At 36.3% G+C, this 27,384-nt stretch overlaps 2 protein-coding genes across 7 annotated transcripts in view; one reads left to right on the top strand and one right to left on the bottom strand.

Moving 5' to 3' along the window:
• Positions 1 to 33: 33 nt before the first annotated feature.
• Positions 34 to 22,566, bottom strand: TRMT10A (tRNA methyltransferase 10A). 6 transcript variants are annotated; one of them, XM_043571821.1, is made up of 9 exons: positions 22,410 to 22,528; positions 19,506 to 19,567; positions 16,022 to 16,227; positions 15,025 to 15,187; positions 13,994 to 14,065; positions 7,000 to 7,074; positions 4,977 to 5,126; positions 2,979 to 3,084; positions 34 to 1,750 (listed from the first exon to the last, which is right to left on the bottom strand). In XM_043571821.1, exons 3-9 carry the CDS (start codon positions 16,204 to 16,206, stop codon positions 1,482 to 1,484), a joined length of 1,020 nt encoding a protein of 339 aa, XP_043427756.1. In that variant the 5' UTR covers positions 16,207 to 16,227; positions 19,506 to 19,567; positions 22,410 to 22,528; the 3' UTR covers positions 34 to 1,481. The 6 variants fall into 6 exon arrangements, with proteins under 6 accessions (XP_043427756.1, XP_043427738.1, XP_043427729.1 ...); XM_043571803.1 differs by lacking the exon at positions 22,410 to 22,528 and adding an exon at positions 22,094 to 22,285; XM_043571794.1 differs by lacking the exon at positions 19,506 to 19,567 and having other exon boundaries at positions 22,410 to 22,566.
• A 159-nt stretch (positions 22,567 to 22,725) lies between these two features.
• LOC122478227 (microsomal triglyceride transfer protein) overlaps positions 22,726 to 27,384 on the top strand; it is a 59,689-nt gene continuing 55,030 nt past the window's right edge. The window contains exon 1 of the mRNA XM_043571760.1: positions 22,726 to 22,924. Within this exon, the coding sequence (XP_043427695.1) occupies positions 22,828 to 22,924 (97 nt within the window). The 5' untranslated portion in view covers positions 22,726 to 22,827. The remainder of the gene's footprint in view (positions 22,925 to 27,384) is intronic.

Below are 27,384 nucleotides of genomic sequence, written 5' to 3'. Positions count from 1 at the left end.
TGAGCCTTTGAAAAATACAACTTAAGACATAGCTTTGCTCTTCTAGACTAGTAGGGGGTTTTCTTTATTTACATACCTTGCTCACAGATCTTATTTTAAATGGATGACTACAACAGATTACTAAACTAAAGCAACCAAAAGTAAGAGACAGTGAACATCGATACTAAATCCAATGAACTTTCTACCAAATGTGTATATAATTTAAGATGCCAATGGGTGAAAAGAACAGAAACTTAATTTATCCAAACTCAGTGAAGGCTTCCAAAATCTTACTTTAGCTGTGACAAAGAAAAATCACTACTTTGAAAATAACTGCTCTACATTTGCTGGTAGAAAACAAAACATCTCCTTATAGTCCCATCTTCCCTTGCCAATATCCTCATACAAATTTTTAGTTACAGATTTTTGTACTTTCTAAAATCCAAATTCTTAGTGTTGTTCAACACAACCATTCATGCAATTAATATGGATATTTGGCAACTCAGTCCTGTTATCATTAATAACTAAGAATCATACATGATTGTGGACAGATACATATACATACAATTATATATATTTTTTCATACATGCTTATATGTAGAAACATACAGTTACATTAGATTGCATATTATATGCTAGTAGACAGATGCACATATAAAGTTAACTTGTTTCACTTTAAGAACAACAAATATTTTATTTAATAAAAGTACATATAGAAGGGAAGGATAACTAAGAGCTGTTTCCTTTTAAATATAAAACAAAATTGAGACTCAACAGCCTTTTAAAATAATCTAGCCTGAAAAATTAAAATTTTCAATTGAAATAATTTACCACCATTATTGAAATTAAGAAAACATATTAAAGAGATTCTTAATTCTTTAGTGATTGCTTTAGAGCCACAAAAAGGCATCATAGAGGAGGAACTCCATAGTGCAAAAGAAATAAACTGTTGAGTTTATCAATCTAATAGTTCTTCCTAAAATCACTGTATTCCTTTGAAGTAACTGAGTTATTTTTGAAGTAACTTTGAAGTAACTGAATAAAAAAGCTGCAAATAGGAGATAACCTCCCATTTAGAACATTTTGGTAGATTTACAGGAGATTTATAAATATCTATCTCCACAAATAAGTAAACAATAAATCAGAGACACTTGATATAAACATAAAAAAAACTGAAAGGTTTGAAGGCACATTCTAAAGAATATAATCCAGTAAATAAAAGAGAATGAAGGTTTACCAAAAAAGTAAAATTCTCAAGAAACTGTTATTTGAGGCTTAGAAAACTATTTTAAAAATTAAACATTTAAATTTTATGCAAAAACAAAAAATGCTTGGGCTTTTTATCATTTAGCTGTAAAGAACGTTTTAAAAATTAACAACAGAAATAAGAGGAAATAAAATTTTCTTCCAATTAGAGTATTCTATGAAGCACCTCATTTTTTCCTAAGTTCTCCTTAAACTAAAAAAACAAAACAAAACAAAACAAAAAACAACAGATGACATTAGTGTGGTATAGAGTTTACTGTAGATTCACTGCTATTTTCTTTATCTTGCTTTTCTTCTTCGTATTGTGAATCTAGTTCATTTCTGCTATTTTCCTCATCACTAGAATCACTGTCTAATCCACCTTCAACACTGGCAGAATTCTTGTCATGCGAAGAACTTGCACAGGCTTTGTCTGTGGGAACAGCTCCTTTCCGTTGGGGTAAGATAGTAAAAAATGCTTCTTGCCAGTCTCTGGTTTCCAGATATTCCAGAATAATCTCAAACACTGCAACAAACACAAACTCCATACGTTTCTTAGGTGCATCACAATGTTGCATACTGTATTTTAAATACATTGCTTTTGTGTTAAGAATATTAAAATGTCCTAATAACTACTTTGTTGGTATCACTTCCTTGCCCCAAGTCTCTCAGGCCTGTTAGCTCTTCTTTAGCTTTTCATTAATTCAGTTCATGAACACTCAAAGATTTACCATTATCTTTCGTCAATTATAATCAATAGGCAGGAGCCATTTTCATTTCCTTCCTATTCTTCTTAATCCCTTTCACTTCTTTATCCTTTATGTACTAACATAAAAACTAAAACAACAACGAGAAAAGGTCAGCATTAATCTAAATTTCTTCTGTCTTTCCTACAGTCACTCTGGGGAGCACCTTACTTGCTTTCTTTTTTTCTTGCCTTTTTTAAAAATTTCACATTAAAGGTAAAGAATAGAAATACTGTCTTCAAGGTACTCTTACTTTAATATATTGCTGAAGGTCTTAATTTGCATTACTTTATGGAAAAGTAATTTCTACTATCTATCAAAGGTCTTAGAAGAAGTTCATTCCTTGAATCAATAAGGCGTGAATCATTTCTATAATTCCCTAGAGCCTGCTATAGACAAAGTGTTTAGCACATAAAAAGAGCCCGGTAAGTAGCTGTGTACTAACAAAAATCTCTACTAAACAAAGCTTAAAAAGCAAAACTCCAGGCAACGACTCAGGTCCGAGACTACTACAATGTTATTTACAAAAGGAAAAAAGAAAAAAAAAATCAACAATAGAATAGTTACATTATTGTATATTCAGACGACAGAATATTACATAGACATGAACAATGATTCAATGACATAGAAAAATATAAATGTGTGTGGGGGGAACACCCCAAATTTATAGCATTTTATGCAACAGAGTAAAAATCCAATTATGTAATAAATATTATATACGCATAGGAAAAGAACTGGAAGGAAATACACCAAAAAGTTAATACTAAGTATCTCTGGGTAGTGAAATTCTAGCTTATTTTTCTTTCTAGTTTTCTACATTTCCATATGAATGCATATTAATTCAGTTCTATAATATGCATGTATTATTTCTATATTCAAACAAATTATAAATGATTACATTTTACAATTTTGTCTCTAGCAAGGTATATATTTTCTACTCATCCAGAGGTAATGTTATTCTTCACATTGTTTACTCAGGTATATTTTCATAATTCCTTTATAGCTTACCATGATTAATTGCCAAAACTTTTCTACTATTCATCTTCACAAAATTTCCAAGGGGGAGCTGTGCATGATCAATTCCATGATCTGATGCTTGTTTATATGTGAGTCCCTAAAACAAAGATACTATAACTTGGACTAGAACATTAGATTATTATAACTTAAAGTCTACAACAAAATAAGTACTTTTTAGAAAAGACTTCAGTGAACATTATTTGATGAAGTGTGTGTGTGTGTGTGTGTGTGTGTGTGTGTGTGTTTAGCTTCTAATTTGGAAATGTTCTTTTGACAATAAGTATAATAGGAATGTTTAGGGCATTTGCTTTAACCACTTTACAAATGAGAAAACCAAAGATATTATATTCCCTGCCCATCACAAAGCTCCTCAGTGGCAGAACCATAGGAAGACCTGGCTCATGCTTTCTGACTCAGATAGCTTTTCACTATTCCACACTGCCTTTCTCTCAGTTTAAAATACTCAAATTGAATTCCTAGAGAAGCACCATCACTTTGTGAATGTAAAAGATATAAACATAAAACTTTGTTTCAATTACATAACATAAAGGGGCACAAACGGTGGGGCACCTGGGTGGCTCAGTCGATTAAGCATCCGACTCTTGATTTCAGCTTACATCATGACCTACAGGTTTGTGAGTTTGAGCCCCAGGTTTGTGGGATTCTCTCTCCTCTCTCTGCCCCTCTGCCACTATGTATCTCTCTCAAAACAAATAAGTAAACTTAAAAAAAGGAAGAGGTACAAATGGTAAAGACAAAGTAAATGAAAACCTGAATGGAAAAAAAAAATTTAATTGCCTATAAATTTTATTTTTCCTATCAATTAAAAAAATGTTGAATATAAATTTTCTCCTCAAAATTAAAATCCTTAAAAGCTTGGTTCTAAACAGAACTCAAGTAGCCAAAAGTACAGGAGAAAGAAGAGCTAAATTTCTTAACCAGTAGTTTGCATATTTTGGGACAAATAAAAGCACCTGAGGTAGGTGTTTTTTAAAACAAAATCATTGTAGTTCAGAGAAACATACAACATCAAAGAAAAAAATATGGTTGTACACAAATAACAAAATAGAATTTTTCCACTAAGAAAAAAATTTAAAAAGCTAAAGATCATTCTGATAAAAACTCCCTGTAATGCTATAGAGCTGCACTGCCCTGCTGTGGCCACAACTGTGACTACTTAAGTTTAAATTGATTAGTTTCTCAATCATTCTACGCACAGGCTCTCTGCTCAACAGCCACATAGCTACCATACTGGACAAGATGATACAAACTATTCCAACGTTGCAGACAGTTCTACCTCAGAGTGATACTAGAGAAGAACCATGAATTATTTCATATTATCCTGCTGACAGTATTTCACCTGACACTTGGTGAACATGTCTTTTCTGGAGATGGGCTGAATTTAGCATGCGGCAAAGTAGCTGGCAAAGTACAACATGATGTTTTCTTTTAGGAAGTATATTTCTAATTTTTCATCCAAATGAGGGTAAGGAGGTGGTGGAAGAGACAAAAGTACAAATATAAGAGAAAAGAAAACACAGCCCATTAAAATTATATATTAAAAAACTCGTATTACCATTCTGGTATACATTTTGGTGTAAATTGTTATAAATTTTACCAGTGGCCTAGAAATTGATCAGTAGCAGCATCTACTATCAATACAACACATTGTTGAAGCATGTGGGCTCTGGAACAATCTGTCTGGTTTCAAATATCTGCTTTATCACCTACTATTGATTTTAGACTCAGTTTCTCTGTGCCTCCAGTTCCTTATCTGTAAAATGTAGAGAATAGCACTGACCTCACTGCGTTGTAGGGAGGATTAAACAAACTAGTCATATATGTGAAATGATTTCTTTGTGAAAGACGACTGAAATATACAGTAGGCAATCAATAATGATCAGTTATCATCAGTACTATTGTTACTATCAAGAATTGGTGTATCAATTTTAAGTATAAGCAAACACAAAAATAAAAACTTAACAGTACCTTGTGATGGTTGTGATCTACTAACCCTCCAATCACATAGGCCTTTGATTCATCTAATTCCTTCAGTACATTAGGTGAGTCTGATGTAAGATAAATTAGGTCTTCTTTCTTTATAAATTCACTATAATGCTCTGGTTTGATGTGGATATCCTTTAAGACGTAAGGATAAAGATATTAATTAATAGGATTTTGTGAAAATGGGCTGAAAGAGATTATTTTCTTTTCCTTAGACAAAGTCACCCAAAAGCATATGAAGTATAAAACAATATTTTACAATGTATTATTGGAAACCTACCACTTCCATTCCTTACCACCTTACATCTCAATTATTTAAGGTGGCTCCTACTGTTCCCTGTCTCTAGCTTCAGATCCCTCTGACTCACTTCCTAAAAACTCTACTTTCAATGTTTTATCTTTACCTATAGGATAAAACTTAAATCCCTTTACCTAGTGATGCTTTCCTGAATATGGCACTAACCTAGCTTTCTCAATTTATTTCTGTTCCAAAAAAACAAATGCATTTTTTTTTGGTCACATATCTGCTCAACCTGTTCTCCAACCGAAAAATGCCTTTTCCAATTACTTCCTCTCCATCTGCATGAATCATCAAAAGGAAATGGCTAATAGATTTAATAAATTCCATGCATCTGTTTCTACAAAGATACATAGTAGAAATCTTCTTCACCAAAATTATCAGGTCAGAAGTACAAGACTGAACTACAGTTGGCAGTCAAAATTTTGCAAACTACATTCATGGAATAAGGGATGATGCATCACCAAATTCAGATGCAGATGGCATTTTGAAATTTTTAAAGAAATTATTTTAAAGAAAAAATGAAGGAGACGTCTCACCTAAAATTTATATCCTGCTAGGTAATAAATAGCCACTTTTCTGGAAAATGGTATTATAAATTTGATCGCTATGCTTAATAAGGGCCCCTAGAGAGACCTCAGTAGAGACCAGTGATCTCCCAAGTCTCTAGAAAACCGATGGTGTATATAATAAACTTAACAAGCCACAAAATAAGTAAAAGTATGCCTATTTCAGTTATCTTATTTCTTAGGAAAATAGGCATGAATATAATAAAACTTGGTAAATATATTGTACTTTAAAACTTAGGAAAGCTTCTGAAAATGTTTTACACTATAGGCTATTATCAAAATAAATAGTCATTATGGGATCAGTGAGTGTGAGAGGGAAAGTTTTTCACAGTAAAAACTGGTTTTGAGAAAGAAAAAAAAATAGGAATAACCTAGTACTTCTCTGAATAGGGTAAGGTTCCTCAGGGATTGGTACTAAAGCCAATCTATTAGTCATCTTTGCAAATGAGAATGGTTTAGTCCAATAGAAAAAACAAATTTGAGCCACATATGTAATTTTAAATCTTCTAGTAGCCACATTAAAAAAAACGAAAATAGGTGAAATTAATTTTAATACATTGCACCTAACATAATATATCCAATGTTATCGCTTCGAGATACAAATATATATATACATATATATATACTTTTTAAATTTTGAGCAGGTATTTTAATTCTCTTTTTTGTACTGCCTTTTAAATCCAATGTATATTTCACATTTACAGTACATCTCAATTCATACCAGTCACATTTCAAGAGCTCAATATCCACATGTGGATGGTGGACACCATATGGGATGGCACAGAGTTAGAAGAAACAGAATACAAGTACATTCCCAAATTTTAAAGTTACTTCACTCATAAATAATGTATAGCCAGTGTGCTAGGTAGAGATTGTACAAAGACCTTTAAAATTCTTTCTGCTTTAAAAATTTGTTTTAAAGTTGGCGGTAAAATAAGTGAGATTTAATGAGAACAGATACGAAAAGGCATTTCAGTTTCTTTAGCTTCTCTCATTAGTAACATTAGACTTAGCAACAGTGATATAAAGCTTTTGGAGACTTGTTGACTCCTATATTTGCTGATATTATGTAGAATTTAGGTAAAAATGTAGACCTTTAAGCATAAAAATACTTAGAATTGTGTTAATCTATTTTAATCACCTTCCAGTTGACCCATCCTTTGTCATTTTCATCCATGTTCTTTTTCAACTGGCCTCCATGGCTTGTCAAGTAAAACTGATAGATTGGTAGACACAGAAAGAAAGAGCAAATGACTACTGAAGTCCAATATTTTATTTCTCTTCTATACCCATCTGATCATTGATGAAACATAAAATATATTCATTCTAGAAAAAAATAAGCTCATGACATGCTTTAAACATATAAGAATAAATGTCTGCTACAAGTGACATGTTTTATGTTTCTCATAACCCACTACTTTAAGTATTCCACCTACATTTTTATCCCATTTTCCAACCGCTATCTTTGGACTTTCCTTTAATGATCACTTTTCTGCAAACTCCCTGTTTCCATGTCAAGTTTTCATTCACTTTCTTTTGCCACCACTGTTTTTTTCATGAGTCCAAAGTCTTCATAAATTCCCTTTGATTCTAAACCCTGACACCTATTTCAAGTCTAATCAAGGGTGTGAAAAATATAAAATGTAAAAATATAAAAACACTATCACTTGATAGAAAGAAAATATCTAACCAAAAATAGATTAAGAGTTTCTGGTTCTTAACATCAGTGAGCCAGTGTTAATATTTAGGTCACCTGGAATTCAAATCAAGAGTAGATAGGGTAAGAAAAAGATCCTATCTACTCTTAACAGCAGCCAATTAGCCTAAGGAAGTACCTTTCAAAACAATCATTGACTCAAAATCCTTTAGGTAGAAGCAACTTCCCCAACAGGTACCATGGTACTATTCAACCCGGATAGTTCCCTCACTCCTGAGAGGAAAGGAATTGAGAGTGGAGAAACAGGTATGAAAAAATATATATATCCTTTAATGAAAATGTTCAACTACATCGGAATGAGGTCAATGTGTAGAAAACACCATCACTGTGCATCGTGTGACTAAGACTGACATGTGGAAAAATGTTTAAACTATTTTAGTTTTGTAGAAAATTAAAACATTTTTCAAATAGGCATTTTGTTCTCTAATGAAAAGTATCTGTAAGATTTTTTGAAAAGGCAATTGGGATTATCTATGCCTTTTCCCAAGTAAGTTATAAAAGGAAACTGGAGGGATCCTGGGAAGATGGCGGCGTAGGAGGACGCTGGGCTCACCGTGCGTCCTGCTGACCACTTAGATTCCACCTACACCTGCCTAAATAACCCAGAAAACCACCAAAGACTAGCAGAACGGAGTCTCCGGAGCCAACCGCAGATGAGAGGCCCACAGAAGAGAGTAGGAAGTGGGGAGAGGCGGTGTGTGCTACATGGACTGGCGGGAGGGAGCTGGGGCAGAGGGGTGGCCCGCCGGCCAAGCAGAGCCCCCGAGTCTGGCTCGCAAAAGTGGAGGGGCTGGAGTGTGTTCCGACAGCAAGCGGGACTTGACATCTGAAGGTTATAAGCTAACTGCTCTGCTCGGAGAACGGGAGGGCTGGAGAACAACGGTAGGGAGAGTTGTTGAGCCCCAGAAGACAGAGCGCAGCTTGGCGGGAAGCAAAGGTGCTCGCCAGTGCCATCTCCCTCACCCATCCCCCAGCCAAAATCCCAAAGGGAACCAGTTCCTGCCAGGGAACTTGCTTGCACTGTGCAAACACCCAATGCTGTGATTCTGCGGATCCATCACTTCAGCGGGTCTGACTCCCTCCCGGTGCTGCAGGGCCCCTCCCGAAGCAGATCTCCAAAGGAAAAGCAAGCTGAGCCTGCCCCTCCTGCCCCTGTGCACCTTGCCGATCCACCCCAGCTAATACCCAGATCCCAGCACCACAAGCCTAGCAGTGTGCAAGTAGCCCAGACGGGCCACACCACCCCACAGAGAACCCCGCCCCTAGGAGAGGGGAAGAGAAGGCACACACCAGTCTGACTGTGGCCCCAGAGGTGGGCTGGGGGCAGACATCAGGTCTGAATGCGGCCCCGCCCACCAACTCCAGTATTCAAGACAGCACAGGGGAAGTGCCCCGCAGTCCAGCAACAATCCAGGGACTATCCAAAATGACAAAACGGAAGAATTCCCCTCAGAAAAATGTCCAAGAAAAAACAACAGCTAAGGAACTGATCAAAAATGATTTAAACAATATAACAGAAAGTAAATTTAGAATAATAGTCATAAAATTAATCGCTGGGCTTGAAAACAGTATAAAGGACAGCAGAGAATCTATTGCTACAGAGATCGAGGGACTAAGGAACAGCCAGGAGGAGCTAAAAAATGCTATAAATGAGCTGCAAAATAAAATGGAGACAACCACGGCTCGGATTGAAGAGGCAGAGGAGAGAATAGGCGAACTAGAAGATAAAATTATGGAAAAAGAAGAAGCTGAGAAAGAGATAAAAAAATCCAGGAGAGTGAGGGGAAAATTAGAGAACTAAGTGATGCACTAAAGAGAAATAATCTACGCATAATTGGTATTCCAGAGGAGGAAGAGAGAGGGAAAGGGGCTGAAGGGGTACTTGAAGAAATCATAGCTGAGAACTTCCCTGAACTGGGGAAGGAAAAAGGCATTGAAATCCAAGAGGCACAGAGAACTCCCTTCAGACGTAACTTGAATCGATCTTCTGCACGACATATCATAGTGAAACTGGCAAAATACAAGGATAAAGAGAAAATTCTGAAAGCAGCTAGAGATAAATGTGCTCTAACATATAAAGGGAGGCCTATAAGACTCGTCACCGATCTCTCTACTGAAACTTGGCAGGCCAGAAAGGAATAGCAGATGATCTTCAATGTGAGAAACAGAAAAAAATATGCAGCCGAGAATCCTTTATCCAGCAAGTCTGTGATTCAGAATAGAAGGAGAGATAAAGGTCTTCCCAAACAAACAAAAACTGGAGGAATTCGTCACCACTAAACCAGCCCTACAAGAGATCCTAAGGGGGATCCTGTGAGACAAAGTCCCAGAGACATCGCTAGAAGCATGAAACCTACGGACATCACAATGACTCTAAACCCATATCTTTCTATAATAACACTGAATGTAAATGGACTAAATGCTCCAACCAAAAGACACACGGTATCAGAATGGATCAAAAAACAAGACCCATCTATTTGCTGCCTACAAGAGACTCATTTTAGACCTGAGGACACCTTCAGATTGAGAGTGGGAGGATGGAGAACTATTTATCATGCCACTGGAAGTCAAAACAAAGCTGGAGTAGCCATACTTATATCAGACAAACTAGACTTTAAAGGCTGTAACAAGAGATGAAGAAGGGCATTATATAATAATCACGGGGTCTATCCATCAGGAAGAGCTAACAATTATAAATGTCTATGCACCGAATACAGAAGCCCCCAAATATATAAAACAATTACTCACACACATTAGCAACCTTATTGATAAGAATGTGGTAATTGCAGGGGACTTTAACACTCCACTTACAGAAATGGATAGATCATCTAGACACATGGTCAATAAAGAAACAAGGGCCCTGAATGACACATTGGATCAGATGGACTTGACAGATATATTTAGAACTCTGCATGCCAAAGCAACAGAATATACTTTCTTCTCGAGTGCACATGGAACATTCTCCAAGATAGATCACATACTGGGTCACAAAACAGCCCTTCATAAGTATACAAGAATTGAAATCATACCATGCATACTTTCAGACCACAATGCTATGAAGCTTGAAATCAACCACAGGAAAAAGTCTGGAAAATCTCCAAAAGCATGGAGGTTAAAGAACACCCTACTAAAGAATGAGTGGGTCAACCAGGCAATTAGAGAGGAAATTAAAAAATATATGGAAACAAACGAAAATGAAAATACAACAATCCAAATGCTTTGGGATGCAGCAAAGGCAGTCCTGAGAGGAAACTACATTGCAATCCAGGCCTATCTCAAGAAACAAGAAAAATCCCAAATACAAAATCTAACAGCACACCTAAAGGAAATAGAAGCAGAACAGCAAAGACAGCCTAAACCCAGCAGAAGAAGAGAAATAATAAAGATCAGAGCAGAAATAAACAATATAGAATCTAAAAAACTGTAGAGCAGATCAATGAAACCAAGAATTGGTTTTTTGAAAAAATAAACAAAATTGATAAACCTCTAGCCAGGCTTCTCAAAAAGAAAAGGGAGATGACCCAAATAGATAAAATCATGAATGAAAATGGAATTATTACAACCAACCTCTCAGAGATACAAGCAATTATCAGGGAATACTATGAAAAATTATATGCCAACAAACTGGACAACCTGGAAGAAATGGACAAATTCCTAAATACCCACACGCTTCCAAAACTCAATCAGGAGAAAATAGAAAGCTTGAACAGACCCATAACCAGCGAAGAAATTGAATCAGTCATCAAAAATCTCCCAACAAATAAGAGTCCAGGACCAGATGGCTTCCCAGGGGAGTTCTACCAGACGTTTAAAGCAGAGATAATACCTAGCCTTCTCAAGCTATTCCAAAAAATAGAAAGGGAAGGAAAACTTCTAGACTCATTCTATGAAGCCGGTATTACTTTGATTCCTAAACCAGACAGAGACCCAGTAAAAAAAGAGAACTACAGGCAAAGATCCCTGATGAATATGGATGCAAAAATTCTCAATAAGATACTAGCAAATCAAATCCAACAGCATATAAAAAGAATTATTCACCATGCATGATCAAGTGGGATTCATTCCTGGGATGCAGGGCTGGTTCAACATTCGCAAATCAATCAACGTGATACATCACATTAATAAAAGAAAAGTACCATATGATCCTGTCAATCGATGCAGAAAAGGCATTTGACAAAATTCAGCAACCTTTCTTAATAGAAACCCTCAAGAAAGTCGGGATAGAAGGAACATACTTACACATCATAAAAGCCATTTATGAAAAGCCCACAGCTAACATCATCCTCAATGGGGAAAAACTGAGAGCTTTCTCCCTGAGATCAGGAACATGACAGGGATGTCCACTCTCACCGCTGTTGTTTAACATAGTGTTGGAAGTTCTAGCATCAACAATCAAACAACAAAAGGAAATCAAAGACATCAAAATTGGCAAAGATGAAGTTAAGCTTTCGCTTTTTGCAGATGACATGATATTATACATGGAAAATCCGATAGACTCCACCAAAAGTCTGTTAGAACTGATACATGAATTCAGCAAAGTTGCAGGATACAAAATCAATGTACAGAAATCAGTTGCATTCTTATACACTAATAATGAAGCAACAGAAAGACAAAGAAACTGATCCCATTCACAATTGCAACAAGAAGCATAAAATACCTAGGAATAAATCTAACCAAAGATGTAAAAGATCTGTATGCTAACAACTATAGAAAGCTTATGAAGGAAATTGAAGAAGATATAAAGAAATGGAAAAACATTCCGTGCTCATGGATTGAAAGAATAAATACTGTCAAAATGTCAATACTACCCAAAGCTATCTACACATTCAATGCAATCCCAATCAAAATTGCACCAGCATTCTTCTCGAAACTAGAACAAGCAATCCTAAAATTCATATGGAACCACAAAAGGCCCCGAATAGCCAAAGGAATTTTGAAGAAGACCAAAGCAGGAGGCATCACAACCCCAGACTTTAGCATCTACTACAAAGCTGTAATCATCAAGACAGCATGGTATTGGCACAAAAACAGACACATACACAAATGGAATAGAATAGAAACCCCAGAATTAGACCCACAAACATATGGCCAACTAATCTTTGACAAAGCAGGAAAGAACATCCAATGGAAAAAAGACAGTCTCTTTAACAAATGGTGCTGGGAGAACTGGACAGCAACATGCAGAAGATTGAAACTAGACCACTTCCTCACACCACTCGCAAAAATAAACTCAAAATGGATAAAGGACCTGAATGTGAGACAGGAAACCATCAAAACCTTAGAGGAGAAAGCAGGAAAAGACCTCTCTGACCTCAGCCGTAGCAATCTCTTACTCGACACATCCCCAAAGGCAAGACAATTAAAAGCAAAAATGAACTACTGGGACCTTATGAAGATAAAAAGCTTCTGCGCAGCAAAGGAAACAACCAACAAAACTAAAAGGCAACCAACGGAATGGGAAAAGATATTTGCAAATGACATATTGGACAAAGGGCTAGTATCCAAAATCTGTAAAGAGCTTACCAAACTCCACACCCGAGAAACAAACAACCCAGTGAAGAAATGGGCAGAAAACATGAATAGACACTTCTCAATAGAAGACATCCGGATGGCCAACAGGCACATGAAAGATGCTCAACGTCGCTCCTCATCAGGGAAATACAAATCAAAACCACACTCAGATATCACCTCACGCCAGTCAGAGTGGCCAAAATGAACAAATCAGGAGACTATAGATGCTGGAGAGGATGTGGAACACTCTTGCACTGTTGGTGGGAATGCAAATTGGTGTAGCCACTCTGGAAAACAGTGTGGAGGTTCCTCAAAAAATTAAAAATAGACCTACCCTATGACTCTGCAATAGCACTGCTAGGAATTTACCCAAGGGATATAGGAGTACTGATGCATAGGGGCACTTGTACCCCAGTGTTCATAGCAGCACTCTCAACAATAGCCAAATTATGGAAAGAGCCTAAATGTCCATCAACTGATGAATGGATCAAGAAATTGTGGTTTATATACACAATGGAGTACTACGTGGCAATGAGAAAGAATGAAATATGGCCCTTTGTAGCAACATGGATGGAACTGGAGAGTGTGATGCTAAGTTTAATAAGCCATACAGAGAAAGACAGATACCATATGGTTTCACTCTTATGTGGATCCTGAGAAACGTAACAGAAACCCAAGGAGGTTAGAGTGGGAGAGAGCCAAAGCATAAGAGACTCGTAAAAACTGAGAACAAACTCAGGGTTGATGGGGGGTGGGCTGGAGGGGAGGGTGGGTGATGGGTATTGAGGAGGGCACTTTTTGGGATGAGCACTGGGTGTTGTATGGAAACCAATTTGACAATAAACTTCATATATTGAAAAAAAAAAAAAAAGGAAACTGGAATCTGTTTTAAATTCTTCAAACATACCTGCACAGGATGCAGTGCTCGTCGATTTTCTGCATAACACCGTTGAATCTGCTTATGAAGTTTCTTAATGTCCTATAAGAAAGTGCCATTTTTAAAGCAGCATTTTGAAAATCATCTATGGCCACGCCACAATCTTAGTGGAATAGAATAAGCCGAAGAGATGACTCGATAGGTATGTTTTTTTTCTCTTGAAATACAGGTCCTTTCTGATCTTTTCTATTCAACTTCTGTACATACTAACAAAATAATTACTATGATGTAAATACCCTATAAGTGACCAATAATTTCAATTCTGTATCCACTTAAAATGCTAATTCATGATGACATTTACTCTTCTTAAGAGACAACAAAAGGAAAAAAAAAACTGGTAGAGCAATACTACTGCTATTTGCATAACTTACTAATGGTTTGGAAAGTAAGTAAAGCATTCACTAGCATTGTTCAGACAACCAGTTTTCTCAAACTACCATATAAGAAATAATTCTATTTACCAATCACATTTCTTACTTTCTTCTTCTGATTGCAACAAGTAACAAAAACACTCCTGGATCTATGATTTATATGCAGTTAGTGAGTCTTGTAATCTAATGATGGTGTCTCTGTTCTATACATATAAATGAGAATAATTTTATTAGCTTAGTGTAACTTAGGGAGGCACGATCTTGAAATACTTTATTTAAGATGCATCTTAACGGGTGCCTGGGTAGCTCAGTCAGTTAAGCATCCGGTTCTTGATTTCAGCTGAGGTCATGATCTTGCAGTTGAGGGACCGGGCCCCATGTCAGGCTCTAAGCTGATAGTGCAAAGCCTGCTTGGGATTCTCTCTCTCTCTCTCTCTCTCTCTCTCTCTTCCCTCCTCTGCTCACTCTCTCTCTCTCTCTCAAAATAAAGTTAAAAAAAAAGAAAAAAATTAAAAAGAAAAAAGATGCATTTTAATATATAAATTTACAGCCAAGTGATATAGCCTATTAAAGCAATAATTATTCAGCCTACTTTACCTACAAGATTTTTCTGACAATGATTCATGATACCTTTAATACCATCAAGCTGTCAAAACTGCAGTCAATGATAAGGCGGAGTGTGCTGTGAACAACATCTCTTCGAATACGTTTTCTGTCGTTTCCATCTGAGTTCGATTCCAGTTGACATTGTCGCTCTAATTGTTTTCTCTTGCGTTTTTCCTTCCGTTTTTGTCTAAAATTAGGAATTGAAACTTTTTGTTGTTATTCGTATATTCAGACATTTACAAGACTCTTCTAACTGACAAAGAAACAACTATTTTTTTAAATTAGCAGGTTGAACCACATGAAACAGCCATTTCTGTGGATCAAATATCAGCAATTTTACATAGTCCATCTAAAAGCTTTAGATAGAAAATGAATTTGCGAAGACAATATATTTTCTACACAAACTCTTACTACTAATAATTCACTTATTATTGTGACTTTTATGTAAGACTTTATAAAATACTGAATTTTAGGCCTATAATGAATTTTTACTTTTATCATTCTCCTACATAATTTTCAAGGAACATTAATAGAATATAGAGAAAAAAGCAAAGTAACATTGTTAAAAAAAAAAACCTTACAAAGCTTTTTCTATAATCTATATCAACTATAGTTTATTCTCTCTCAATAAATTTTGGCATTCTACAATAACAGCTTCAGTTGAACTGCTCTTACCAAAACCTACAATGGCTTTTCCAGCAAAATCAATGTTAGGCCCAAATTTGATCTTTCTGAGGTGGCTATTTTTGTTCTATATCTAGGACATGGATGCTAACTATATCCCTCATCTAAGTCAGTTATTTCAGAAACTGTGCTGCTACTCACAATAGGTTCTGGGTGAGAAAAATTATAGTGTAAATCCATCAAGACTGAAACACATACAGTTTTAACAGCCAGTGGACAGTGCTGGCTAACAACATGCACAGCCCCAGTGTTAACACAATTACTTTTGATGTGTCACAGGACTGTGCAAAGTCCCACATTCCTGAATGGGGTTGCATATACGCATTTTGAAACATACTTGCGGAGTTCTCGTTGCTCTTCCCATTGTTTCTGTTTAATTAGCTTCTTCATTTGTCGTTTAGATATTGGTTCAAATCCTTCACCTAATCTTGGCTTCTGGCTCTTCTCTTGTTCTTCACTTAAGCTTTGCTTTCTTTCAACATTAGAAGACTCAATAAATGCTGGCAATGTTTCAGAGGACATTATGTGATGCCTCTGAAAAAACTGAAAAGCAACTTTTGACATGAATAGGTGATTTACACACACACACACACAAAGTAAAAAAAAAAAAAAATGACCAATACATGTGATTAAAATTAAGTCATATCAATAATGAATAAAAATATAAATTTAGACAATTGAATGTCATTTACTGGCAAAGATCATTTGATGAAATGGGGTGTTTGCATTTACTATTTGTGGTCACAGCACAATTTTTCCAGAAGGTACACAGATCTGACTTTAAAATGCCATGATACCCTTTGACCTGGTAATTTATTTCCTTAGAATAAATCTCTGTAAATAGATCAGAAATATACACAAAATTAATGCAAAAGGGTATGTGTACTGCAATGTAATTTTTAACAATGAAATACTAGAAATTACTTCAATGTTAGCAAAAGGTGGCTGTAAATAAATTACAGTTCATCTATAACATGGGCTGGGAATACTAAGCATGTTTCCCAAAATTATTTAGTGATAAAAGGAAATGGCTAAGTAAAAAAATAGAAACAATATGTACATTATGTCCAACTTTGTTTTAAAGAGAATACACACACACAAACATGTTTAATTCTTACCAATGGTTTTTTGCATTTTCTGTATTTTATATAATGAAAATATATTGTTTTATAAAAGAAAAAATGTTTTTAAAAAAGAGATTAGAAGCACTTTTTTTACTTGTCATTAATGCTACAGTGCAAGGGACATGTTACTTTCATTATCTGGGCGTACACTCACATGATTTTTGACAAAAGATATGCTATAGATTTATATACTTTGGACAGTGCAGAAAACAAATTTGGTTGCCTCTCAGTATATTTCATTGTAAATATGTAATTATAGATATCCATATTAGTTATGGCTAAAAAACAACATGTAAGATGATCCTATAATCAGTCATGGAATACTTAGAACCATCTCAAACATTTTTAATTGGATTAACAACCCACATCCTTATATCTATGTCTAGAAATGAACTTACCTTCAGATTAGGAAAGGGCTAAAAGTACTGAGATTTCTTTTCTTTAATAGATTACGAACACCACAGCTTAGAAATTTATTTACTTGTCCCTACCAAAGACTAAGCATGAGGCTTGCAAATGTTCTCTTGGCCTTAAAGAAAATTCTATGATTATTCCTTCTTAAAGAAACAGCTAACAAGTCTGTGCAGAAAAGCTAGTATCTAAGAGAAAAATCCTGACAATTCAGAAAAAGGAAAGTACTAAACCTTTGCAGAACATAATATGAACAGTAGCTTTATTATATGGTTCTTGCTTTCTTTAAAAGTACAATGTTGTAACAGGATACCTGGGGATAATTAAGCAAACACAAAGTTTACCAACTTTTGACTGAAAGATGAATTTTAAGATGTGTGCTTTAGGGGCTACAGCAAAAGCCCTAACATTTTGCTAGGTCACAAATTACTAAAGGTAAAGAATCATCTGGTAATCCAAGTGAGAGTTCACAAGTTTTCCTTATACCACGAACCAAACAGTGTCCTTAGTTTGGGGGAAGTATCTCCTAGAAATGACAACCCAAATTTGATTTTACACTGGAAACTGCCTATGAGCATGGATGATGTCTGCTTTTACCTAACATTACATTGCCACATTAATTACATTACTAACACAGTGCCTGGAAGTTAGTAGATGCTTATTATAAATTTGTGGAATAAATAAATGAGTGACTATATCACAAAGGATTTTAAAAATTAATGAAAGTGGTTATGATGAACATTTATTAAATACTGTGCTAAGTAAAGAATGTAGTATCTAATTTAATCCTTAAAACAAACCAGTGAACTAGATAGTATCATGCCTACTTTGCAAAGAAAGAATTACAAATTACAAAGAAAGAATGCCCCAAATTACAAAACTACTAAATAATTCCCAAGAAATAAGGCACCTAGAACAAATCTAGGACAAAGCATGTTCTCAAAATACTTGCTGAATGAATAGACAACGAATAGACAAATGAAATGATGGAGCTAAGATTCAAACCCACATCCAACTCTACTCTCCCAGAAATCCAAAATCTTATTTAGAAAATGAGGGTTTCCAAGGAATGTAAAAGAGCTGTGTTGTTCCAACCCTGCTGTGGGAGGGCTCTGAGAACACTGTGTCACTGAAAGAAGACAAAAAATAGCTCTAGTTCTATTCCTATGCCACTGAATATAAAAATGGGACAGACTTCCTAGAGATAGTTGCCAGAAGTTCATGTTTTAAGATACCCCGTCTCTCAATCTTGAAATACATGACAATATTAGATAAAATATAGAAAGGGGAGACAAAAAAGGTATAGCCTCTCTCAAAACCAAAAACAAGAACTAGAACAGATATTGTTCCTGCTGGGTCTGCTGTGTAAAGGCAACTGGGAGTTTTCCTAGCTTTAAAGAAGATGGGAGAAAGACAGGAGCTAGTTGAAGATGAACCCTTAAACTAGTGTCAGGGGTGGGGTTCCTCTTTCCATGAAAAAGTCTGAAAACAGGTGAAATTTAGACTAATAATGGCTTATACCACACTGAATACTTGGGGGAAATCTGACGGAAGTAGACACGGCTTCTTGGCTACAACAAGGGCCAAACCATGCGATGACATATAAACTCAGAACCCTACAGGATTAAGGGGTGCCTGGGTGGCTCAGTTGGTTAAGCATCTGACTTTGGTTCAGGTTATGATCTCACGGCTCATGAGTTCGAGCCTGCATCAGGCTCCACACTGATAGTGTGGAGCCTGCTTGGGATTCTCTCTCTCCTTCTCTCTCTGCCCCTTCCCAGTGCACACTTAATCTCTCTCTCTCAAAATCAATAAATAAATAAAAAAAAAAAAACAGAACATTACAGGATCGGAATTCTAACCCACCTATGTAAGCTGTGCTGTGGAATGAAGCACTGAACAGGGTCATGGGTAGAAGCAACCACAGAATCACCAGTAGATAGAGAGATGCTTGGGGGAGAAGTGATAATTCCATTCAAGAGAACTATGCAAAGTTAAAAAAAGAGAGAAATGATGAGGAAAAAAAACAATAAAATCAACAATCAGGAGACAAATTCACTCTTCACAAATTGAAAATAATAGCACAATGTGAAAATGACTTTAAAATAAGTCTGGTTGGAATCTTTCAGAGGTCAGATGAATAAGAATCATAAAAACAGTACAGGAAAATGGGACACAAAAGCAGGCATAAAAAAATAAAAACCAAAATCCATGAAAAAGAACCTATTTGGAAACTAGGAAATGAAGATATAAAAATTTCAACAGATGAGATAAACTCCAGATTACCTGGAATCCAAGAGGTAATGGATGAATTAGAAGACATCATGACAATCTCAGAATTCAGAGAACTAGAATGACAAAATATGTCAGAACAGTTAAAAGACTTGAATAACAGGATGAGAGAAATACAAGCAAAAAGTTAACTGAAAATAAATGTATAACCTTGAGTGCGTTCATTAAAGAGTGTTTTTAAAAAGCTGTAAAGGGGCGCCTGGGTGGCTTGGTCGGTTAAGCGTCCGACTTTGGCTCAGGTCATGATCTCACGGTCCGTGAGTTCGAGCCCCGCGTCGGGCTCTGTGCTGACCGCTCAGAGCCTGGAGCCTGTTTCGGATTCTGTGTCTCCCTCTCTCTCTGACCCTCCCCTGTTCATGCTCTGTCTCTCTCTGTCTCAAAAATAAATAAACGTTAAAAAAAAAAATTGTTTAAAAAGCTGTAAAATAAGCATTCAGCTTAAGAAACAGGAGACAGGGGAAACTCAGTAAGCCCCAAAAAATTAGAAGAAAATTTTAGAATATATATTGTGATTCCCAGAATCATTTTTACTTCCTTTCCATACATAGTGCATTAAATAAAAGCCAGCAATGCATATATGCAAAACGATACATGGTAGAGAAAACGTATAAGCTAGACCTGCCCAGTAAGCTAAACCTGTAAACTTAAAAGCACAATTAAAATCCACAGGAGACAAATTGCTTTCTTCATGAAACAATGATTAATATTACAAAGGACGGGGCACATGGGTGGCTCGGTTGGTTAAGCATCTATCTTCAGCTCAGGTCATGATCTCGCAGTTCATGAGTTCGAGCCCCGCATCAGGCTCTGTGCTGACAGCTCAGAGCCTGGAGCCTGCTTCAGATTCTGTGTCCTTCTCTCTCTCTGCCCCTCCCCCACTCACACTCCATGTCTCTCTCTCTCTCTCACGCGCGTAGGCGCTCTCAAAAATAAGTAAACATTAACATTTAAAAAAAATATTCCAAAGGAGAACATTTCTGTTCATAGTGGCATTATGTTTGTGCTAGTTCTTTGTTAAAAAGCTGCAAGTGTTGATTGGCTCTATAATGTGAAAAATTTTAAAAAGCAATATATAGATAACAATGTTTTACAGCTCGCACGTACACCAGGGGGAGCTTTTGCCCTTCCTATCTAAGAAGTCTAAGTTAATTTTAACTTGGCCTATCATTGCATACTAATGTTTTTAAACAGGCTATCATATGCAAAGAAAGGTCATGAACTGGTCGACTTTATCATCATTATTTTTAAAGCTATTCGCAATTAAGAAAATGCACTGCAGCAAGTGAATTTTTTTAAGCTTTGATAAGCTACATATAGAGAGGCACAAAATAAAAAAGTAATGATGCTAGCTTAAGGTCCAATATATTACTGCTTACATCACACTTTACATACAAAGATGTGTACCAACTCCCACTTCCCATACAATAAGCATTTCACTATGTACTAGCTTGTTCAGTTAGCTGATAAAATATGGCATTTTACTACGTATATCCGCTCTTTAAAGTTTTTTTGCTCGTTTAGAAGCCTCACACCAGTTTTGTGTTCTTCCCTCCAGAGAAGTGACACTCACAGCATATTTTCGTTTATTCAACCACGTTCAACAAATATGTAAGAACAATATATTGTAGCCATTATAGAAATATTTGTGTGAACGTTAGTTTAACACAGAAGTTGTAAAAGGTTGGTTCATTTAGTCACAGAAATAGGTTACCAGGTGATCTGATAAAACTAAGAACTGGATAAAGATGACTAAGCCCATTTGGTGTGAAACAAAGAAGCGAAAGAAAGAAAGAAAGAAAGAAAAAGAAAAAGAAAAACGTCTCAATCTTCCTTGTATTTCCACTTCTTAGCACGGCTTCCAGCAGGGAACACAGATATCACACATCAGTGAATTGCCAAAATAAAAAATAAAAATAAAACATAAAAAACCCCACCAACTTTCATGGATTGGGCTAAATAAAGTCTTCATAATTTATGACACTGCCTCCCTTCCTGAAAGATACAAACGAATGTTGGAAGAACTGCAAAATGAAATTAAATGACCTGACAGTGACAGGGAAAGAAAGAATACCCTTTTTAAAATGCGCCAGCCTGATGGGCAGTATCGAAAGCGCTTGGTTCAGCTCTCAGGCCCCTTGGGAGGATTTGGCTGGGATAGGGAGTGGGGAAGAAATTACAAAACAACCCAAACAAAAAGTGAGAAAGTCATCTGATGCTATCCTCTTTATATCTCCAGAAAAATTCCCGCATTTTAACACTGAAAATATTTCACTGAAATCAAGTTAACACAGTTTTCTTAAAAACCATCCTCGGCCCACCACCATGGGCTTAAGAGCACTTGCAGCAACTCTGTCCTGGGCTCTCCACATTTCAGAGCGCTCAGCCGCGTCAGCCCCTCGCTGGAGAAATGAGGTAAGGCCGATTTAAACAGGTAAAGCGACGGCTCACGGTCTCTAGCCACCAAGTGGCAGAAGCACAACTCGTTTTCCAGCCCTTCAGAGTCCAGATTTCCCTCTCCCTTCATTCTTTGGGAGCTCACACTCCTCCCGTACTAAGGACCGGATCCCGACCCCCAAACAAACCTCGGCCGTAGGCGGCCCCACTGGGGGTGGGCAGAACCTCACCCCACTCTCCCTCTCTAGACCACCCGCCTGCGGCCGCACTCGAGGAGGGATTAAACCGCAGCCAGCGAATCAGGGAGCTGCTTGGCGCCGGGGACGCGCTCTAGCTGACATCACTTCCTTCGGGAACTGGGTCCAGGCGCGGCTTCCACGGCCCCACTCCCCTCTCCGCCGGAAGCCCTGATGCTAGTCGAGGATGGCACTTACCAGAGCCCCTTTTGCGCCCAAAGGAGACCAGAGGGGAGGCAAGGGCCAGCCGCAGTACCAGGAGACTTACCGAGCTCAGGAGTTGTCAGGGAACCGGGAACACCAACACAAAGCCTTCTCTTAGTGATCTTGATACTGCTCGCGAGTCTTCCCCGGGAAACTTCAACTCCCAGAGGCAGGGACGGTCGCTACGCGTAGGAGGCTGCGCGCTTACGTTTTAGCGTCATCGAACTGCGCCAACTTTGGACCCGCAGTGGAAGACAGGGGGAGGGAGTTTTACGTTGGGCGGGGTCTAGTGTTAGGGTTTTTGGAGAGGGACATGCTTATAGTGGTGTCTGTTTTTCCACCTCAAGGCAAATGTGTACTTGGCGGGCATGTATCCATTTATGTATTCCTGTGGGGATGGAGGAGGGGTGTTAAGGCATACCTAGTGTTACAAATTTTAAATGCGAAAACACTGATGGAGGGCTCTTAATTCTCTGCTGGAGATGAAAGAAAGTGTAGCTCGCCTCAGCCATGATTTGTACGGAAGAAGGTTGCATCACATAATTTCACACAACTCAAATGGAAAATCACATTTAAAGAGTGAGTCAAATTCCCAGTAAGGTGCGTTTAATCTAGAATGTTTAAACTTATTTTCATCATTGTAGCCATAAATCTTAGTCTCCATTCATTCCTTGAGCTATTTTTCCTACGCTATTTTGCAAAATATCATGTGGCATTTCATTGTTTATAATACGTGACCTTATATGATCTTCTTTGCTATATATAGACCCAGTCAACAGAGGGAGAACTGAAACATAATCTAATAGACTCATTTTCTATTTAGTTTTGCTTTTGGCCTACTTCTCATAGGTGATAATTGCAGAATTTGAAGATAAGAATGAAGTTTGAATTGATGAATAGAAGACTGCCAAATTGGTATGGAAAGAATTGTGAAGTGAATAATTCTTGATATTTGAAAGCATATTTGAACATGTTTAAAGGTTTTAATGACCAGAAAATTAAATTCAGAATTTGAGTTTTCTAGTCACAAAACTGAAGTCATTCTTGCTTTCAACCTTCAAATTTTACTTGAAAAACTATGTCAGCTGCAACACTGCTGTGGGTCATTCCTTGTTTGTTCCTCATCTTAAATCGAAAAGATCTTTTAACTGAACATTGACAACAAAGTCTGGATCCATTTCTGATGTTAGTAGGGCATCTTTTTTCAGCTGCCTCTGTATCAGGGCAAAGAGTAGCTGAGGAAGGATTAGTAATCGGATATGTAGCCCTTCACATGTAGGTCATTAAACTCAGGCTGGCATAGTGATGTGCCAAATTTTTCAACAGCTGTTCAGTGCCCCTCAGGATTCTGTTTATGAGTAATTATATATTTTTTTCAGTGTTAATACCTGGCATCCTTAGCTATATAAAGCATAACTTTTAAGTTACCTTAAAATCCCTTATATTGTCATGGTGGAGTCAATAATTTTCTTTTGATACAGCCATTTAACGTTACAATCATATGGTGCACAGTTTTAAATGATTCTGTTAATCCAAAGCAAGCCCCAAAAAAGTACCAGCAAGAAAAAGGGGGGAGGGGGCAATTTAACCAAAGATTGAAACATAATATAGAAAGTACAGGAAGGTAAATTCATGACATGAAATAATCTCATTTTCATTGATTTGTAAGATTCATGTATTTGTTTTTTGACACATTTATTGAGTTCCATGTTTTTGTCTTAGTACTGTTGATACAGAGATAACTAAATCATAATCGCTGCCCTGGTAAGGACTCCATAGACTACTGGGAGAGTAAATAAATACCATACAACATATAATGTACTTGAGATGGCTATACATGGAAAAGAGCAACTAAATGCTCCCAGACACAGGGGATGCAGTTTTAGAAATTGGATAATTTTGCTTCGTCTTGGAAAGTAAGTGGTTTTCCCAGATATAAAGAAGGGAAAGGTATTTAAAATATTGGGAGCTATAAAAGCAAAGATATGTCATAATTTGGCATATGATTGAGAAGCTGTGGGTAGGATGAGGAAAAGGGATGAAAGAATAACCCTAAGGGTTTTTTAATTTGGACAACTGTAGGAATATAATTATGTTAACTGGGTCATTTAAAGAATAGTGGAAGGAAATTACATTTTGAAAAAAATAGTTTGATATTGAATATGTGGGTTCTGGGGAGTATACAGGATGTCTAAGTAGAAACAGATTTAGAAATCATCAGCACATATATGGTGGCTTAAGCCAAAATAAGAGTTTGAAATCAAAGAGATACTAGTTCATGCGTTGCAAATCTATAATGTCTATGAGAACTGGGTGGTAGCAAATGAGAGAAACTATCTGGGAGAAAAGTATCACAAACTGGAGACAATATTCTCTGTTTAGTCAGGGCACAAGTTCTAAGTAGGAATATGGGCTTAATTACACCAGATCTCAATTTTTAAAGAGCAGCCAGGAAACTGGATTTTTATGTGAAATCTGGTTTTTAAGTGTTGGCAACTCTTTTGTTTGTTCATTTTTTAAATAGTGAGCAGGCTAAACAGAACATGTGGACCACAATCAGATAATTGGCAGTTTGTTAAATTGGATTGTATACCATAGAGTGAGAAAGGGGCTACAGATAGAATTTTGTAACAACAATAACAAAATGGTAATAAATACAGCTATGAGCTCCTCCAAATGTTTGGCCTGAAAACATTGGGCAGTCATCACAAATTCCATTATTTTAAGCCTAGTTCTGGTATTTCATTAAGTCTGAGAGTATTCTTCAGCAAGCTGGAAGTGGGAAGGTATGGGAATAGAGTAACACTCTGGAGTATGTTAATTTCAGGCTAAGAAAGCAAAACAAATTAATTTTAAAATTATTTGAAAGCTATCTAAAAATCAGAATCAACCTATTATAATAATTTCAACTTATATTTTGATTGATTTTGAAAATATAGAAAAAATTTAAAAACAACAACAACAACAACAAAACAAACAAACAAACAAAAAAAACTTATCCCCTCTCCCCAAGTAATACATGAATAGTGAAACTCTAGGAAGATGACTATGGAGGCATTGTAGTCTGAATTTACTCATAAAAACAGATAGACTGTCTTGGATAGCAAAACAACAACAAATTCAGGTCATGGCAATAACATAACTAAGTGAAAAAGAATCCTTATAAAGCTCAAAATGTGAGCAGGTGGGAACAAACCATCAACTTAGCATCTGTGTAGGAGGAAACAGTGGGAAGACCACAGAGCATCTGAAGGCCATGAGAGTGGGAGGACCCCCAAACTACCAACAGCTATTTACTGAAAAGCAAGGGAGACTAGTATGAGATCAGAAGCAAAACTGGTTGACTGTAATTTCAGGGTGAGTAACAAAGGGAGGAGCAGGAAAGTCTGAGAATGCTAGAGGGGTATAGAGCTTATGAACTCATCAAACTTAATAAAGCTGAGGTCCATTCTTGGACAAAGCCCAACAGTAAGAAATTTCTGGGAGTAAAATCCAAATTGAACAGGACAGGGACAATAGAGGAAAAGAAAAATACAGGTCAAAATAAAAGTAGAGGGAAGAGACAGAGCTCAGAAATGACAATGATATATAAGTCATTTTATGAAAACATGAGAAAAGGAAGCTTTAGAACTATGAGGCTAGAAAAGCTATGATACCTGCCTCTCTTTCTTAAAGGTGAAGAATAATTCACTTAGCTTAAAAACATATGACAAAAGGATTATTATTGAATCCTTTTTAAATTATTATAATAGAATATGAAGTAGAAAAAAGCATATGAAAAATATAACCCAATATTTCAAAACAGGAAAAAAAATTTTAGAGATAAAAGGTAAAACAACATAAAACAAAACAAAAAACCCTGAGAAATAAAGTGATTGGAGAAGAGATGTGAAGAGTGACAGAACTCAGAAAAGAATACGGAATATTAAAAGTACACGTATATATTCAACCATCTTACTGGAAGTCCTAGTTAGTGCAATAAGAAAAGAAAAAAACTTTTCTTAGAGACTACTAGAACAAGTATACCAACATATGGAGAACCTATAAGAAATTGATAGATTCACAGAAATATAGAACCTTGTAAAACTGAATCATGAAGAAATAGAAAAATCTGAATAGACCAATTACAAGTAATGAAATTGAATCAGTAATTTAAAAAATCTTTAAAAAACAAGGACCAGGCAGCTTCACAGTTGAATTCTACCAAACATTTAAAAAAGAGTTAGTATCAATCCTTCTCAAGTTATTCCAAAAAAATTGAAGAGGGAGGAATACTTTCAAACTCATTTTATGATGCCAGCATTACCTTGATACCAAAACCGAAGACACTGTCAAAAAGAATAATAATAATAATAGCAATAATAATAATAGTAATAATAGTAATACAGGCCAACATTTCTGATCAAAACAGATGCAAAAATTCTCAACAAAGTATTAGTAAACCAAATTCAATAATACATTAAAAGGATCATAATTCATGATCAAGTGGAATTTATTCTAGAGATGCAAGGATAATTCAACATCTACAAACAATGGAATATACTAGATTAATAAAACAAAAGATAAAATCCTATCATCCCAATAAATGCAGAAATTAACAAAATTCAATATCAATTTATGATAAAAATGTTTAACAAAGTGGATATAGAAGGAACATACCTCAATATAATAAAGGCCACATATGACAGACTCACAGCTAACATCATACTTAGTGTGAAAAACTAAAACTTTTCCCTCTAAGATCAAGAACAAGATAAGGAAGGCCACTCTCACCACTTTTATTCAACATAATACTGGAAGTCCTAGCCACAGCAATCAGACAAGAAAAAGAAAGAAAAGGCATCCAAATTGGTAAGGAAGAAGTAAAACTGTCACAACCTGCAGATGTCATGTTACTATATATAGAAAATGCTAGCACTCTCAACAATAGCCAAATTGTGGAAAAAGCCTAAATGTCCATCAACTGATGAATGGATCAAGAAATTGTGGTTTATATACACAATGGAGTACTACGTGGCAACGAGAAAGAATGAAATATG

Source organism: Prionailurus bengalensis, chromosome B1 (assembly GCF_016509475.1).
Source record: "Prionailurus bengalensis isolate Pbe53 chromosome B1, Fcat_Pben_1.1_paternal_pri, whole genome shotgun sequence".
In the NCBI taxonomy this organism is placed as follows: Eukaryota; Metazoa; Chordata; class Mammalia; order Carnivora; family Felidae; genus Prionailurus; species Prionailurus bengalensis.
Note: the sequence above shows the minus strand (reverse complement) of the source record. Positions and strands in the feature narration are given on the sequence as shown.